General features: G+C 37.7%; 1 protein-coding gene across 4 annotated transcripts in view; it reads right to left on the reverse strand.

Annotated features, from left to right (window-relative positions):
* The window catches only part of LOC101222649 (DNA polymerase I), a 53702-nt gene that overhangs the window by 25521 nt on the left and 10796 nt on the right, over positions 1 to 17385 (reverse strand). For 3 of the 4 annotated variants that reach the window (XM_031884068.1, XM_004144297.3, XM_031884069.1), the window contains exons 6-10: positions 9880 to 9933; positions 7562 to 7689; positions 7133 to 7201; positions 6917 to 7002; positions 1065 to 1174 (exon numbers count right to left, since the gene is read on the reverse strand). In XM_031884068.1, coding sequence (XP_031739928.1) covers positions 1065 to 1174; positions 6917 to 7002; positions 7133 to 7201; positions 7562 to 7689; positions 9880 to 9933 — 447 coding nt within the window. The remainder of the gene's footprint in view (positions 1 to 1064; positions 1175 to 6916; positions 7003 to 7132; positions 7202 to 7561; positions 7690 to 9879; positions 9934 to 17385) is intronic. The other variant, XM_011655563.2, reaches the window with a different exon arrangement.

Consider the following 17385-nt stretch of genomic DNA (forward strand, 5'->3'; position numbering starts at 1 on the left):
GGTATCAATGCTTTTTTGAAGACAGGTAAGTGTCATGTAAAATCAAGCATCATGTTGATGTTCTTGGAGAGGGTGGGTTTTTCTTCCCTCTCTTGTTCTTCCATACGATTGTCCTACACAATCGGTTGATTAGTTCTTCTTCCAGCCATCGTCTTTAACCATAAGACCGAGGAGCAATTTAAATGACCAAAAATTATAATCCATACCAGAATATTAACTCATATGATCCACAACCGAACCATTGGGGCATTGTGCAATTTGAAATAGTTCAGGAAATCTGGTTTTTTGAGAGATTTTATTGACCCACGGACCAAGCCAAAAAGCAATGCTTCTCCCAGTTCCAAGTTTAAACACCGCTAAGGCCTCCACAACGATCTTGAAATATTTATCCATGGGCTTGGAAGGCTGCAACTAATCTTACCCAAGGTGTGCCAACAAAATCTGTCTCTACCATGAATGCTTGCAACGACTTTACTCCAAAGTGATGAGTAGTCATATAAGAACAGCCAACCCAATTTGGCTAAAATGGCCAAGTTTCTTGCTCTTAGACCTCCCAAACCAAGCCCCCGGATACCAAGTCCCATTCAACTAAATGATTGATTTGCCACCTTTGTTCCCTTCTCGAAAGAAATTCCTCAGAACTTGTTCTATCTTTGATAGTTCTATCTTTGATAAGACCTTACCGATCAACAAAAGGGAAGACATGTAATAAATAGGAAGGTTAGAGAGAATTGATTTGCGAAGGGCAGCTCCTCTCCCCGAGAAAGATTATATCTTCTCCACTTGTCCAACTTGCCTTGTAACTTATCAATAACCGGTTGCCAGAACTCCACCTTCTTCGGATAGCCACCCAAGGGTAGGCCTAGATACATAACTCTCTTTATGTTACAATTAACACTCTTTCTTACTCTCGGGTACAGCACTAATCCAATCTGAAGTCCAAACAGGTTCAATGTACGCGAACCATACCAGCAAGACAATTCCAGCTCATCAAAATGGCAATTGCATTAAAATTGGTGCAGAATAAATTTATGGAGGTTTTTGGAAAGAGATTCGTGAATCACCTGGAATATTATCGGACTTGTCACCAACTAAAGACATCACATCAACAAACTGAGAAGGTTCCAGAACTCCAAATTTGTCAGCAAAATCCTCTAACCCAAATGAAACCATCCTGGAAATGGGTAGAGAGTTCAGTAAATGTTGAAGTTGAAGATGCCTAATTAAATTTTTAAAAAAATTGAATCTAAACTGAGGGGGCAACACTTTTAGTAAGTTTCATTTTGTATTATATCATTTAAACAGTCTCGCTCTCTCTATGCATCCCTCTCAAAGCCTCTTTCTATTTTATGACCAATCATTCCTCTCTAAATTCTCTCTATTTCAATATTGACATAAATATTTATTTATATTTCCTTTTAACAATAAAAAAAAATATTGATAGATGAAAATATAGAGAAATGTTAGGACCAAACCCACTAAGAGAGTAAAATCTCCCAGTATTGAAGAACAAAAACGCTAAAAATCTTGAAAGGCCACAAGCCATAGCAGCAAAAACAACTCCTGCAAAGTTCCAAACCAGCACCATGCTATACCACAAGAGAAAAGATCAACTAAAGATCTTTGTTGGAAGCAGAAAAATGAAAATAATGCACCTACCCCTACACCCTCTGCCAAGCTAATTCCATCATCTCTTACATCCAGTACAGATACAAGACCCTTTATCCAACCTCTATTGAAGACCATGCACCTACCCTCAGCTATAGTTTCAGTGTTTCATGACAATGGGCTCACCATACACTAGAAGAATGATCCTCAGTGGTTTAGGTGGTTGTCAACCTAGTTGAGATGTTAAGGTGCACTCGTTGATCCTTAGGGCTTAGGCCTAGTCTCTTCAATGTATTTTATCCCTTATATTGTATATATATTTTCTTAATGAAGAGGCTCGTTTCCTTTTAGAAAAACAGAAAAAGAAAAATAGTCATGTTGCTGCAAATCTTCATCACTTTTAGTGCTTCCTCGTACTTCCTTCCAGGTCCATATTTTTTTAAAAAACGATACCAGCCTCTTTATCGATAATAATAGATCTCAAAGTACAAAAGGTTTATACAAAAGGATAAACAAAAAGAAAGAACAGGATCAACAGGCGTATCCGAACAACTCAACTAAGTTGACACCCCCTTAGTGTCGCTCTCATAACTTTTCCTCTATGCGGTGCCATGATCTTAGCTCAAACATTGCCACTAAAGGTTATCTCTAGCCAATACATTCTTTTCATGAGTGTTCTTACTATGTCGGACCCTTAGGCAGGGTTCTTTTCTCTTCCACGGAGCTTAACTAATCTTACTTCACTACTTGCTTCCAACATCAGCTCTACTAGTCGTACACGTGACCATCCTTTCGCTCAACGACAACGTCGTCCTAACTGAGTGTTCTCAACTCATCACTTGCAACTTAGCTTGTTCTTGGCTGTATAAGTCACTCGCCCGTACATTTCATCTTCTTCCTTCATCTGAGTTCTCGACCTCGCGGTCGTCCCATGTCAAAGGACCTTTCTGGAATGAGTCCTAACCTTAAATAGGGCTAGAACTAGCCTACAAGGCTTACCGGGTACAACCAAGTGATTCATGACATGTCACTATGTCATAACTAGCTTAACAAAGCCACCAGACACTTCTGAGACCATTCCTACCGCATACTAGTTCAAGAGTGCGAGCGAAATCCCAGCAAGGTGCAATATGGGATTGCTAATCCAGAGAAAGATAGCAGTCTTGATGCTTAAGAAGCTCCTGACTTAAATGTTGAATCAGTCCCAAGTGTAGGTACTGAGGAATTAGAAGAGATTAATGTAGGGGAAGAGGTTGAAGATTCTGAGATTTTGGAGAACATAATCAGCAATGTCCGTGAGTTGTTTGTGGAGGAAGGTTTAAAATAAGAACAACCTTCTTTCCAGAAATTCAGAGAAGAAATCCCAAAGCACTTGCACGACATCATCGAAGCTTGTGGTATATCATTCATTTGAGTTCTTTAAACTTTTTCTCCAGCATTGTAAGTAGTCTTGGATGTGATAATGAATTGAAAGTTCATTTGTAATTCAAGGGAGCTAAGAGTTAAACAAAAAAATGGTACTTAGAAAGCAGATAAAGAAGATTACCCCAGTTTTGGTTTTGCTACAAGTATCAAAAAGTAAAGTTGTGTTACAAATTCTTCAATTCTTTATGGAGAGATCTTTGTTCTTTTGATGCCTATGAACCATTTGTAAAAAGATTTTTGGATCACATTTGAATATGGACCGTATGATCATAGAGAGATGGTGTATTTGATTGGAACTTGTATCTTTAACGGAGTTCATTTTGGAGCCTTGATCTTTTCGAGGTAATTAAGTTTGGCAAGACGATTTCCAGCAGTCAGTATGAATTGCGGAAGAAGATGTTTAGTTGTTTAAGAAAGTAGTTTCCTCCACTTTTGTTTCAAGAAATCTTGAAGGTTAAAGAAGTGAGTGAATTTCATATTCTTTTGGGGCTTCAATCACACAAGAAAGAAATGGTTATAATTGATCAAAGTTTGTGGTCGATGGATCCTGTTGGAAATCTTTTGAGTTATTTCCTTCCTCTGAATAAAAAGATTGTGAAAACTCTATGGGATTACAGAAGTCTACGTCTAATCATTAATCTATGTTGGAAAATGGTTTTTGGACACTGTTTGTCTCCTTCAATATGCACTTATGCTCTGCCACTAGTGACTCTTTACAGTACCAGGTTTTGATTGTTTTTTCTCAACTGATTTGCATTGTTGTCAGAATTGTGCTTGGGAAGATTCTAGAGATTTTATTCAGAGCAAGGTTCTTAGCATAAGACCCTGATGGAGTCATCACATTTCAGCCTGCTCGTGGTGTTCCTTCTCCAAGGATCTCGAGTTTGTCTCAATGCAAGTTTTAAGCTTATTCGGTTGCCTTTTCTTTAGAAACATGTTTAGTCTGTTTTAGTCTTTGTCTTTGTATTTGTATTTGTATTTCTCTGTACTTCTTTAGTTTTTGTTTTGCCTTTGGACACACATTACTCCTTTGTTTTGGGTTTTAGCTTGGTTGGATATGATGAGGGTGCTATGGGATGTCAACCTAGTTGAGATGTCCAGGTGCACCTCCTAATCCATGGTTACATGCTCATACTATAATTCTCTTGTACTATAAGCTTTTGTCTCAATATTATTATATTAATATTAATAAAGAGGCTGTCTCCTTTTCAAGAAAAACTAATGAAGCATTCAGAGGCCTAAACTTTAGTGCAGTACACCTCCAAGAGATCCGGGTTTTTATCAGAAATGAAGGGCTTGAGTGGGTGATTCCGAAAAGAAGCAGAAGAAGGGGCTTCAAGGGCACAAACCCCATTTAGTTCCGATTTTAGTAGGGCAGTCTGAACATAGAAGGAGGTTTGCTTGCGGATGTAATGCTTGAGATATTTTGGACCATGAGTGAGTTTACTTCCTTTGGCAAACTTGAAATGGTTGAAAAATCCAGAATCTGGAGAAAGCTGGGCCCCTAAAACTAACAGAATGTGAGTTTTCATTTGCAGAAGCATTTTGTAATATTTGCTTTAAATGTGCTGAGTTGTCATTAATAAATTTGGAGCAAATTTCAAAATTACTCTTAGTAGTAATTAAGTGGACCTTCTTTTCTTTATTCCTCTCACTTGATGGCTCTGTCTACTGGAGTTTTAAAAACAGAATCATTAAATGTGGGCCCCCCTGCCATTTTGCAACAGCTGTTTATCATGGGTTCAGCAATATTCAAAGAGGGGGACTGTTCAGATGCCTTCACAATTAATTCACTGTCAACCTGATTGCCAGCCTCTGTCTTCTTCTCCGGCACTAGTGGGATGGTTGGAAAAAGCTTCAGAACTTCAAAAGGATTTCTACTTCTAGGGAGAGCTGCAAAAACTGATTTCGAAGCATTCAATACTGATAAGGAAGGAGGAAGAATCAAAATCTTCATCTAGCAAGACATCTCTCGTTCAAAAACCATCAATAGAATTTTTAAAATCTTCCAGCAAAATAGGAACAATAGAAGGTCTAGAAGGATTTAGAAATTCAAAATCACCAAAATGTAGATAAATATTTCCCCTCTTTAGATCTGTAATTTCAATCGTTGAGGCACATAGCCACATAAGTTCTTTACCTAAATCCAGGCTTCACTACAATTTGTTAAATTCAGAGTTTCAGAGGCTATGTCAATAAGCCCTCCAAAGTGATCCTCAATAACCACAAAAGTACTTCTACACCAATTATCCAGAGGAAGGTTTTTTTATTTTATGCCAACCGTAACCTTTTAGAACAAGAGGTCAACTATGTTTGATGTTGTTCCATCTTTCAAATTTGAGGTGGAAATTCCCTCAAGCCTGCCATTTTCCTTCCTCACAGATAAAGTCTACAATTGATCGTTGATCAATACTAACATGGGTATTCTCATCAAATAAAGGATTTATTACAATTTTCGTTTGGAAAAATTCTTCCTGCCTCCTACGAATCAATCTCCAATCATCTGAAGCAAATAATTTTGATATAATCCAAAGGTTTTCAAAGTTAACCTTAGCAACTTCATGGTACCGCTTTTTTTTCTTTGGAGGGGAAGGATGACTGGGTGCTTGTAGCTTCCCATTTAGGCTAAAATCCAGGCTGACTTCTTTTTTTTGGACCTTGGAACTCAGAATTTAAAGCTACAGGACTTAGCCTTATCAACATAACTTATCTTTTCTACCATCTGCGGATAAGGAAACTTGGAGATATTACCAAAGTACCATTTAATATAGTCCAGTTTTTCAACAAATTTTTCCAGCATCTTGCAAAAACATCCATCCTTGCTGAGCAAACTCTAATATTGAAAAGACCCCCTAAATATGGCCCTTGATCGCAGCTTAGGACCCATCCAGACTTTGCTTGAAACTTTGAAATTCTCGATCTTCCTCTGTCAATGTCCTCGACTTTTTTGAAATAATTGTTCACTGGAGTTCTGTGTAAATCAGTTATTATTGACTGAGTCCATCTGAGTTGGCTAACGGAAATAGAAATGCTTCTGCAGACTTCCACATCTTCTATGAAACAACTATCTTCCTCTTTCCAAATGCAGTAGTGGGATTGATCAATTTTGCAACTGACAACCTACCTGTTGTGCTTTGAGACTTGTTGGAAAAATCTGTTGAAGAAACCGGCTACGAGAGAAAGAGAGAGGAGAGAGAAGGGAAAGAACTTACCATTCAACCAAGTAGTAGGAGGAATTGGTTTTAATCAGTACATCAGAATGGGGCTTCACACGGCTTTCCTCTAAAAAAATTCGAATACACCAAGACTGTCTAAGCATTGCAGAAGGAAGTACAACCTTTTCTGAAATATTTCTTGAAACGTTGGGAGTTCCTTTTAATAGGTGGGCAGAGCAGCTTGTTGACTGGGGTGCTTCAATTTTTTATGCTATCTGATTTACCATGAGAAGTATTAGAGACTGGGGAAGAGGTAGAAGATAGACAATGAGAAAAACTGGGCAGGGGCATGGTTGGAGTTACAGCTTTTGGAGATTTGGTGGGGCCAAAAGGCCGAGTGGCATTCAATTAATGGCTTAGCATTCGATTAATGGATGAAGAAATTCAATAGGAGGAAGAATCCATTCAATGATTGTCCCAATCTAGAGCAATATAGGCTCGTAGTGAAACAAGTATCTACCTTATCTTTCTTCACCCCATTGGATTATAATATAAGACCTTCCCCACCAAACGGTCCACCCCTACAACACACCATTCTCCCAGGGTTCGAAACCATCTAATCTAGATTAATGTTTCAGATGCAAACCAGCAATATCATAATAGATCCATACCCAATTATTTGTGAAGTAAATTTTTAATGAATAAGAAAGTAATTCATATGTTCGTACTCAATTCCACGTGAAGCTATCCGTAAAAGACGTAATGAAGGAGATAGAATCTGGAAGAAGTCTTTGTCAGGAGAGACAACACGAACCTGTTTACAATCAACAAGATCAAGTAGTGGATTAAATATACCCCCATAACAATCTAGAATTTTGGCAACGATGCAAATAAATATTAAAAAGACCCCAATGTCATTCTGAAATATCATTTCAGTGTATCACCTTACACCCAACCGCAACACTTCTCAAAGCCAATGTGCCAATTACATCATCGGCTTCCACTCCAGGTACCTACCATTGAGTATAATAAAGTCAACTATCAGAGAATCATACACTAAATAGTAAAACAAACAAAAAATACTACTAATTTCTAGAAGATGATAAGTTATACAGGTAATATCAACTGTATGGATTTTAGGAAAGAAAAGCTAAAAGTAAATCTTACATCCTTAAATACAAAAGCAAAACAGGGAAAATCTGGAAGTAGCTAATAGAACCCTAAGAAAAAACATTTTATTTTTTCTCTCAAGTCTCCCTCTCCCTCCCTCTCTAAAAATACGAAAAATAATTAAGACAATAAAGACCAAATATTTGACAATCAACATTATACGCGAGCATTCATAAATAGTAGAAATTCCAACAATTTACTACCTCAATGACCTTTATGGACATGGACTTTATGGATGCCTTCAAGTACTGGAGCCCCTGGACTACGGTATCAGGTGTGGGTGCCCTGTTACTCTTGTATGCAGGGTAAATTGTATGACGAAAAGTGGATCCTACAATACAGAACATAGTGCAACTTAGTTGATAATCAGTTTGAAGAGAACAGACTATTAATACAAGTAGGTTTAAATGTAAATATGGTATCTTAAATAATGCAAAAAAAAATATTTGCCATCAAGTTTTTCATGTCATGAACATGAGACAGAGCTATCACTTAAATGGAATTTCTTATGCGAAAGCCTACAAAGCCTTCTCATACTGAAGCTATAAGAGAGTGCCAGAATTCAAAGTAAAAAATAAAATAAAATAAAAAATCATATTTGATGACTCTATGTACTTTGAGCTTTAGACTCCTTTCATTACATTAATGAAAGGCTTTGTTTCGGTTAAAAAAAAAAGTCTATTGTATTAAATTTTTAGCTAGAGAAACCTGGTACTGTGTAATTCATCAAGTTGTTTCCAATGTTCACATAACTTAGGAGAAACCATGCAGTATTTGCCCCTGGCAACAATTCGGTCTAATGATGTTGGAATTCTTTCCTTTTTTTCTAGGCTTTTTCCTTGTTAGAATCCTAGAATAATTATGGAAAGATTATGGGAATGTATTCCTTATTTTCCTAAATCTTTTCCTTTTTTATTCCATTGTGTACTCTATTTATTCTCCCTTGTACCTATTGCTTTATTCATTAGAAAATAATAACAACACAAACAATCGTGGTTTTTCTCCCGGTACTCGGGTTTCCACGTAAATTGGTGTGAACTCGTTGTCTCTCTTTTCAATAGATATCATTAACTACGTGGTGACTCTTTGGTAGGTTATTAGGCATGACATTGCAAAGCTTGTCTAACACTTGGTAGTTCTCTTTAAACACACTATCCTTAGAACTTTTGTCTTCAGTCATGGGAATGGCAATGAGTGTTAATTTGTCACTGGCATTCCCGTCTTCCACTTGAGAGCTAACATTATATCATCTTTACCCCATTCAGTTTCTCGATACTAGCTTAGACCACAGTGAAGTTGGATCATGTGACTGCCAAACATAACCTTCAAAAAAATTGGATGATTGTGCTTTTCTTGAGGCTAGTTCTCAATAAACAAACAAAATTCACCATAGAGTCTTCATTTCCCTTCAAACTCAAGTACCCTCAGTGAGTTTTTTTTTTTTTTTCAATGAAACGAGAAAATTTATTAAATTTTTGTCTGCCATGAAGGGATTAATCGGGGCAAAAAGAATCCTTAAAATGGTCTTCCAAAGCATCTTTAATCTCCTTCCAATTGCAGTGAGCAAACAATCTAGAAATAACCATTACCTGACAGAAATTCAATTTAACCACTTGGTCTTTTTTAACCCAAAGGGTGTGTTTGGGGTGGGGATTCAGGGGGATTAGGAAAAGGGTTATGGCCCAAACATTGCATTTTTAGGGATTAGGGTTAAATAACCCCCTACAAATTTCCCTACTTCCTCTTTTCATAACCCTACAAATTTCCTTACTTCATCTTCTCATAAACCTACAAATTTGCCTACTTCATATTATCATAATACTACACTCATAACCCTTCCCCCAAACGCATATTATCATAATACTACAACAATAATCCTTCCTCCAAACACATATTATCATAACACTACCGTTCATATTTCTTCCTCCAAACACATATTACCATAACACTACCAATAATAACCCTAACCCCAAACACATATTATCATAACACTAGATTATTATAATCCTAGGATTATCATAATCCTTTTCCTCCATAATTATCATAACACTAGATTATTATAATCCTAGGATTATCATAATCCTTTTCCTCCATAACTCTTTCCCTCCCCTAAACGCACCCAAAGAGAATAAGAAGCCAACGCTTCAGCCCACTAGATTTCTTTTGAAAAAATCATTATATACGAAGATGGAATGGCATGGTGGGTATGACAAAACAAAATAAATTTTGTAAACATTTCTTATAGAAAGCCAAAACTCGACCAATTTTATTGAAGTTTAAATAATTTAATGAAAAAGAAAAGTATGGTTTCCATTTTCAGAAATATGAAAAAACCTAATTATTCCCATACAAAAGCAACCAAAATACTTGTAGTAATAGGATTCAAATAAAAGTCATCGAGATTAAAAAGTGTAACCAATATTGATTTCCTCACTTCTAACATGTTATATCATTGTACACTTAGTTTAATGGAGAGAGAAATGTTACTACCAACTCTATCTTCCAAAGATGAAGAGCATACCTTTTGACATGAAATTTTCATTGGATGAAATATAAGTATGACCATATGGGTGTCCTGAAAGAAAAGGTTTGTTTTTACCAAAAGGATTAGTTCATTCTCACATGTTAGAAATTCCTCAATGACTTACCCATGACAATTGGGAAGGGAAATGAAACTAGATCCCAAGAAACTCTCATCCTGATAGACAGATATCAATTTTAACTTTAGAACTCAAGGACACAATTGTCCGATCTGTAGAACAAATCATGTTCAAGTAAGGTCGTTACATCAATTCTAACTTAACACAGAGTATTAAATCGCCAACTACTCATTGGTATGTCATCAAAGTGCAGAAGCCCGGTCTTGAAAATTAACTAAAAGTCACTAATAAGTACTCACTAACTTGTCTTTGTCCACGATATTGAAATCCTAGATTGAAGTTCAACTGAACAATTTCTGAATTTTTACTTTTTTTGAAACGGAGACAAGCCACTTTATTAATAATAATAAATGAGACTAATGCTCAAAGTACAAGAGTATTATACTAAGAGTAAAATAAGAAAAGGCAAAATCATCCAAACAATCTAAACAAAGATGAACTTGGGCAATAGAAAAGGGAAAACGACCAACAAACAATCACAAAGAACAAGCTAATAAAGTGAAATCCAACAGAAAATTTAAGCTAAACAGAACCAAAACGAAGAGATTTGAATATAAAGCATAACAAAATATCTATCTCACAAGGAAACCATTCGAATCTAGAGACTTGCAAGAAGGTGCAACTGGCAACCTCGAAGCTATCATGCTGAAGTAGTCCAAAAACCAAAAGAGGCTCAAAAAAGTTTTTCAAAATATCAACTAACATAATGTAAACAAAGCAAAGAGAACGATTTTTGAATTTTCAGAAAACTAACATAATGTAAACAAAGGAAATATAGAATTAAGAAAACTCCAAGTGCAGTTCTACATGCCCAATCAAAGAAAACAAGCTTGGAGTATAGGTCAAAATACTATACATATGAGTCATCTTTCTGAATTATTCTACCTTTTTAAATACTTAGTCACATCATTTATCCAACATCTAAAGTATAATTTGACATTTTAAATTACTAAAATGATTTAAAGAAATGCTAAAACAATAGCTAGCCAACCAAAAAACAAAGAAAGCACCTTCACATCCTATTTCTGCATGAAAAAGAAATTTCTTGAGCTACAGTCTAAGGTAAGTTCTCTCCCCTCTCTCTCCTTTCTCCTCTCTCCCTTCTCCTCCCCTTTTCGGTAGCCGCCTAGCCGGTTTCTTCATCAGACTTTTCCGACAAGTCTCAAAGCCCAGCATCAAGGTCGTCAGTTGCAAAATCGATTAGTCCCACTACTGCATTTGGAAAGAGGAAAATAGTTGTTTCATTGAAGATGTGGAAGCCTGCAGAAGCATTTCTATTTCCATTAGCCAACTTAGATGGACTCAGTCAGTAATCTCTAATTTACTCAGAACTCCGGTGGACAGTTATTTCAAAAAATTCGGGGATATTGATAGAGGAAGATTGAGAATTTTGAAGTTTCAAGCAAAGTCTGAATGGGTCCTAAGCTGCAATCACTAGCCACATTCAGGGGATCTTTTCAGTATTAAGGTTTGCTCAAGAAAAGATCAAGCAAGGATGGAAGTCGTTTTGCAAGATGCTGGAAAATTTTGTAGAAAAAATGGACTATGTTGGATGGTACTCGGGTAATATCTCTAGTTTTCCTTCTTCGCAAATGGTAGAAAAGTTAAGTTATGTTGATAAGGTAAGTTCAATAGCTCTAAACTCCAAGCTCCAAGGTTAAATGGAAGTCAGCCAGGACTTTAGTCAAAAAGGGAAGCTAGAAGCGGACAGTCATCCTTCCCCTCCAAAACAGAAGCAGTGGTTGATCAAGAACCATGAAGTTGCTAAGGTTAACTTTGAAGACCTTTGGATTATATCAAAATTATTTGCTTCAGATGACTGGAGATTGATCCGTAAGAGGCGAGAAGAATTTGTTCAAACAAATATTGTAATAAATCCACTATTTGACGAGAAAGCCCTCATTAGTATCAAGGATCAATCATTGACTTTATCCGTGAGATAAGAAAATGGCAGGCTTGGGGGAATTTCCACCTCAAATTCGAAAGATGGGATGACATCAAACACAGTTGGCCACATGTTTCAAAAGGCTATGGTGATTGGCTTAAAATAAAAAAACCTTCCTCTAAATTATTGGTGCAGAAGCACCTTTGAGGTTATTGGGGATCACTTTGGAGGTCTTATTGACATAGCCATTGAAACTCTAGATTTAACAAATTGTAGTGAAACCTGAATTCAAGTAAAGAAGAACTTACGCGGTTTTGTGCCGTCAACGATCGAAATTTTAGATCTAAAGAGGGGAAACATTTTGGTGACTTTGAATTTCTAAAGTTCCACACACACAATGGCAAAACAGAGGCAGTACTCTGCTAACTTTCTTTATGCATAAGCCAAAAAACTATTACAATAGTCAAACTACTCAGAATCACAAAGGAAAACATCAAAGAACATACCCAGCCTCTCATACGCCAACTGATATCTTTCCCAGGCTATAGCAGCCGACTTTTTACGAGAAAGATAATAATAGACCTAGCTACCCAATCCCGAAAAGACCTATTTATACCTCATGCTCTCATTCCGGCTCATGGGCCCCACTTGCACGATCCTTTTCCATCATTCCCTCATTATTAGCCAGTTGTATATTTACTCTTTTGTCCCTTCTTTTATATGTGTGGACAATTGGGGGCCTTACAGTTTCATCTCCTCTAAAAGATAGGGGTCTCGGCCTAGGAGGAATTAAAATTCACAACACTGCTTTGCTCGCAAAATGGGGTTAGAGATACTTGAAATCAGAGTCAACTCTTTGGAGGAAAATAATTAGAAGCATCCACGGTAAGGAGGTTTTTGATTGGTTCACTAAAGAGAAGTCTGGTAACAGCCTAAGAAGCCTTGGGTCAATGTTGCTAGAGTTTGGAGGTCGGTTGACTCATTAGCCACCTCTTGGTAACAATCTTAGAATTGGTTTTTAGTCAGATCCTTGGGTTGGTAACACCCCCATCAAGGAGCAGTTTTCTAGGCTCTTTAGAGTTGCTCTTTTGCCCATCAGTTCAGTAGCAGCACATTGGGACCATGATACTTCATCTTGGTCATTGGTCTTTAAAAGAAGCTTGAAAGATGAAGAAATTGCAAAATTTCAATCATTTCGATCCCTCCACTCACCTGAAAAAGTGGTTAATTCTGATGATTTTAGATCATGGTCCATTGATCCCTCAATAGTTCAGAAATTTTGCAAAAGAAATCCCCCAATAAATATCTCTCTCCTTCGATCTCTTCTCTTTGCTTGAAGGTTAGCAAGACCCTTCATCACATTTTTTTGTACTACCCTGTCTCTTCCTTTAGCTAGGAAAGGATTTTCTCCTTGTTCAATTAGTATGGACTTTTGATCGTTCTGTAAGCACTAACGTGGTTCAGCTACTGTCGGGTCTGATTTTACCCAAAAAAATCTCGCATCATATGGAAAACTTTGTCAAAAGCTTTACTAACAGAATTATGGTTTGGGCGAAATCAACGTATCTTCCATGATAAAGCAAGACAAAGGGCAGAAATTATGCGTGCAGTAGATCTTAATACTGCAGTTTGGTGTTCCTTATAAAGAGAGTTCGCTAAATATTCCATTCAAGATATTTATCTCAACTGGAATGTCTTGCTTAATCAAGCCTAACCGTTGCTGCATCAACTTCACTGCATTGCAGATTTCACAATCTGAAGCCTTGAAGCTTTGAAGAATTGGCCTGACTTATATTTTAATTTTGAGATTGTATTTTTGGGTCTTTTCTGCTTTTTCTGGTCATGTTTTCCTATTTTTCTGAATCCTTGCAATTGGCTGAACAATATCATTATTGTTCCTCTGTTGGTTTGTTTGTATTTATGTTTTTTCGGGATGTGATGCTTGCCGCTATGAGCGTGTCAACATAGTTGAGATGTCCGTGTGCACCTCTTGATCCCCTTAGGACTCCCCCGATTACATCTTCTTTATTTCTCTCTTTGTATAACTCTCTTGTACTTAGAGTTCTTATTAATAAAGAAGTTTTGTCTCATTTAAAAAACAAATATTAACTCGGGGTCTTAGTAGTATTAGTTCTCCTTTTAATCATGAACAAATGATGTTTTGGCATCCTAGATTAAAACATCCCAACTTTCATTATCTTAAACATTTGTTTCCAAATTTGTTAAAAAATATGGATTGTTCTTCTCTTCAATGTGAAAGTTACATATTTGCAGAAAGTCATTGATCCGCCTGTTTTCTAAAACCATACAAAGACTCCAAACTGTTTTACCTCATTCACAGTGATGTTTGAGATCCTTTCTAAAATTTTGACTCATAGTGGAAAAAAGTGGTTTGTTATCTTTATTGATGATCACACACGTCTATCTCGGGTCTACTTGATGACAAATAAATCTGAGGTGAAAATCTTCCTAAAAAATTTGATAATATGAATTTCTTTTATTTGGCTTTGAATTTGTGGCTTTTGGGTTGATCTTGTATTGTTGCTTTTTGGATGTGATGAGGGCGTAAGGGGGTGTCAATCTAGTTGAGATGCTCGGGTGCGCCTGTTGATCCTCCCTCCCCCTATTGCTCTTTTGTATAACCCTCATGTACATTGAGCTTTGTCTCTTTATTTTCAATATTAATAATAGTGAGACTCATTCATGGTTTTTCTCTATATCAAAGTTCATTGTGGAGCCTTGATCTTTTGGAGGTAATTAAGTTTGGCAAGACGATTTCCAGCAGTCAGTATGACTTGCGGAAGAAGATGTTAAGCTGTTTATCAGAAAGTAGCTTCCTGGAACTTTTGTCTCAAGTAATTTTGAAGGTTAAAGAAGTGAGTGAATTTTGAATCCTTTGGGGCTTTAGTAACAATGGAAATACAGGGTTACAATTGATCAAAGATAGTGGCCGCTGACTCCCGTTGGAAATTTTGAGTTATTTCCTTCCTCTGAATAAAAGTTGTGGATCTTTGTTTGTGTTTTTTGCCACTGTTTATCCCCTTCAGTCTGCACTTATGCTCTGCCGCCGGTGACTCCTTACAGCTCCTGTTTGCTTTTTCTCAACTGTTTTATATTATTGTCAGAATTGTGCTTGGGAAGATTCCATAGACAATTTCAGTGCAAGCTTCTTAGCATAAGTCCCCAGTGGAGTCCCCACTTTTCAGCCTCCTCGTGGTGTTCTTTCTCCAATGATCTCGAGTTTGTCTCCGTGTGAGTTTTTGGTCGCCTTTTATTTAGAAGGATGTTTACTCTTGTATTTGTATTTGTATTTCTCTGTACTTCTTTTTGTTTGTTTTTCCTTTGGGCATTACTCCATTGTTATGGGTTTTAGCTTGGTTGGATATGATGAGGGTGTTGTAGGGGTGTCAACCAAGTTGAGATGTCCAGGTGCACTCCCAATCCATAGTTACATGCTCATTGTATAATTCTCTGTACTATGAGCTTTTGTCCCATTTCAAAAAGATATAAAGAGAGAGAGAGAGTGAGAGAGAGAGAGAGAGAGAGAGAGAGAGTGCTTTTTAATTTTGGTGGGCTGTTGAGTAAGTACTTCATCCACTGCTATGCCTTTCCCTTTTAAATCAGGGAAGCCCACATCTGTAATGAGGCCCACTTCATTGGTCAAGCCCAATTTATTAGTCAAATCCATTAGGGTTTGCTTGGGCGGTAAATTTGAATTAGTTCCTCTAATATCTCCGTCAGTTTGCAGAGAAGGACAGATGTTCTCAGCTTCTTCTGTCGCCGTACTCACCATCTCAGAGTTCTGAAAAGCGAAAACTGCCAGCCTTGAGTTCGGCTTCTCCACACGCCAAATATCAATCGGGTTCGGATCCGGACCGCCCGGACCTTTGAAGAAATTCTCAGCTTGTTCCGGCGAGAAGGATCCATGGATTCCGGCGACTTTATCAATAAGAAGATTGGGATCTTGGAAGGAAGCCACCTGCACAAGATAAGAATCGGGACCTTCTATCAGCTCAAAATCCGCCGGAATGAAGCCGCAGTAATTCCCTCTAACTTTGATATTCACTTCCAAACAGTTAATGAGGCTCGAATTTTCTTCCGCAAACTCAATGAAGCCTCCAAGCTTATCACCAACCCTCTTAAACACCTCCTCGTTCCACAGATGCAGGGGAAAATTTCTTAGTTTAATCCATCCTCCATAAGATGGAACAAGCGCCATTCTCCCATGTTTTTTTGGATCACACGCTGACAAAGCTTTGCTCAAATGCCCTGATCAGACGATAGCTAGACTTCTCACGATGAACAAGGGCTGGGCTACCTATGGCCCTTTAACCTTGAAAATGGAATGGTGTGATCCAAAAAAACATGGGAGAATGGCGCTTGTTCCATCTTATGGAGGATGGATTAAACTAAGAAATTTTCCCCTGCATCTGTGGAACGAGGAGGTGTTTAAGAGGGTTGGTGATAAGCTTGGAGGCTTCATTGAGTTTGCGGAAGAAAATTCGAGCCTCATTAACTGTTTGGAAGTGAATATCAAAGTTAGAGGGAATTACTGCGGCTTCATTCCGGCGGATTTTGAGCTGATAGAAGGATCCCGATTCTTATCTTGTGCAGGTGGCTTCCTTCCAAGATCCCAATCTTCTTATTGATAAAGTCGCCGGAATCCATGGATCCTTCTCGCCGGAACAAGCTGAGAATTTCTTCAAAGGTCCGGGCGGCCCGGATCCGAACCCGATTGATATTTGGCGTGTGGAGAAGCCGAACTCAAGGCTGGCAGTTTTCGCTTTTCAGAACTCTGAGATGGTGAGTACGGCGACAGAAGAAGCTGAGAACATCTGTCCTTCTCTGCAAACTGACGGAGATATTAGAGGAACTAATTCAAATTTACCGCCCAAGCAAACCCTAATGGATTTGTCTAATAAATTGGGCTTGACCAATGAAGTGGGCCTCATTACAGATGTGGGCTTCCCTGATTTAAAAGGGAAAGGCATAGCAGTGGATGAAGTACTTACTCAACAGCCCACCAATATTAAAAAGCAAACTGGGCTTTTTATTAGAGAAAATTCCCAAGCTACCCGTGCCAACCAACCCTTTTTACTAAAATTACCCAAGCCCACCAAAATTAAGTTTGCAGAAAAGGAAGAAATTCGACCTTTCTTTAAAAACAGTGTGATTTGCTCCACAAACCAACCTGGAGGCTCTTCAACTTCAACGTTCATATCAGACCGCATTCATGGAGAAATAGATCCAACTTCGGACGTTTCTATTGGGAGCCAAACCAAGTGGCACTCCGATGATGCCAAATCAACAACTTGTTAAAGAAGGAGAATTATGTAAAGATCCTGAGAGATATAGGAGATTAGTTGGGAAGTTGAACTACTTAACAGTGACTCGACCAAACATTGTCTATTCTGTAAGTTTTGTAAGTCAATTCATGTCTTCCCCTACAATGGATCATTGGGCTGCAGTAGAGCAAATTTTG

The sequence above is a fragment of the Cucumis sativus genome, chromosome 4 (assembly GCF_000004075.3).
Source record: "Cucumis sativus cultivar 9930 chromosome 4, Cucumber_9930_V3, whole genome shotgun sequence".
In the NCBI taxonomy this organism is placed as follows: domain Eukaryota; kingdom Viridiplantae; phylum Streptophyta; class Magnoliopsida; order Cucurbitales; family Cucurbitaceae; genus Cucumis; species Cucumis sativus.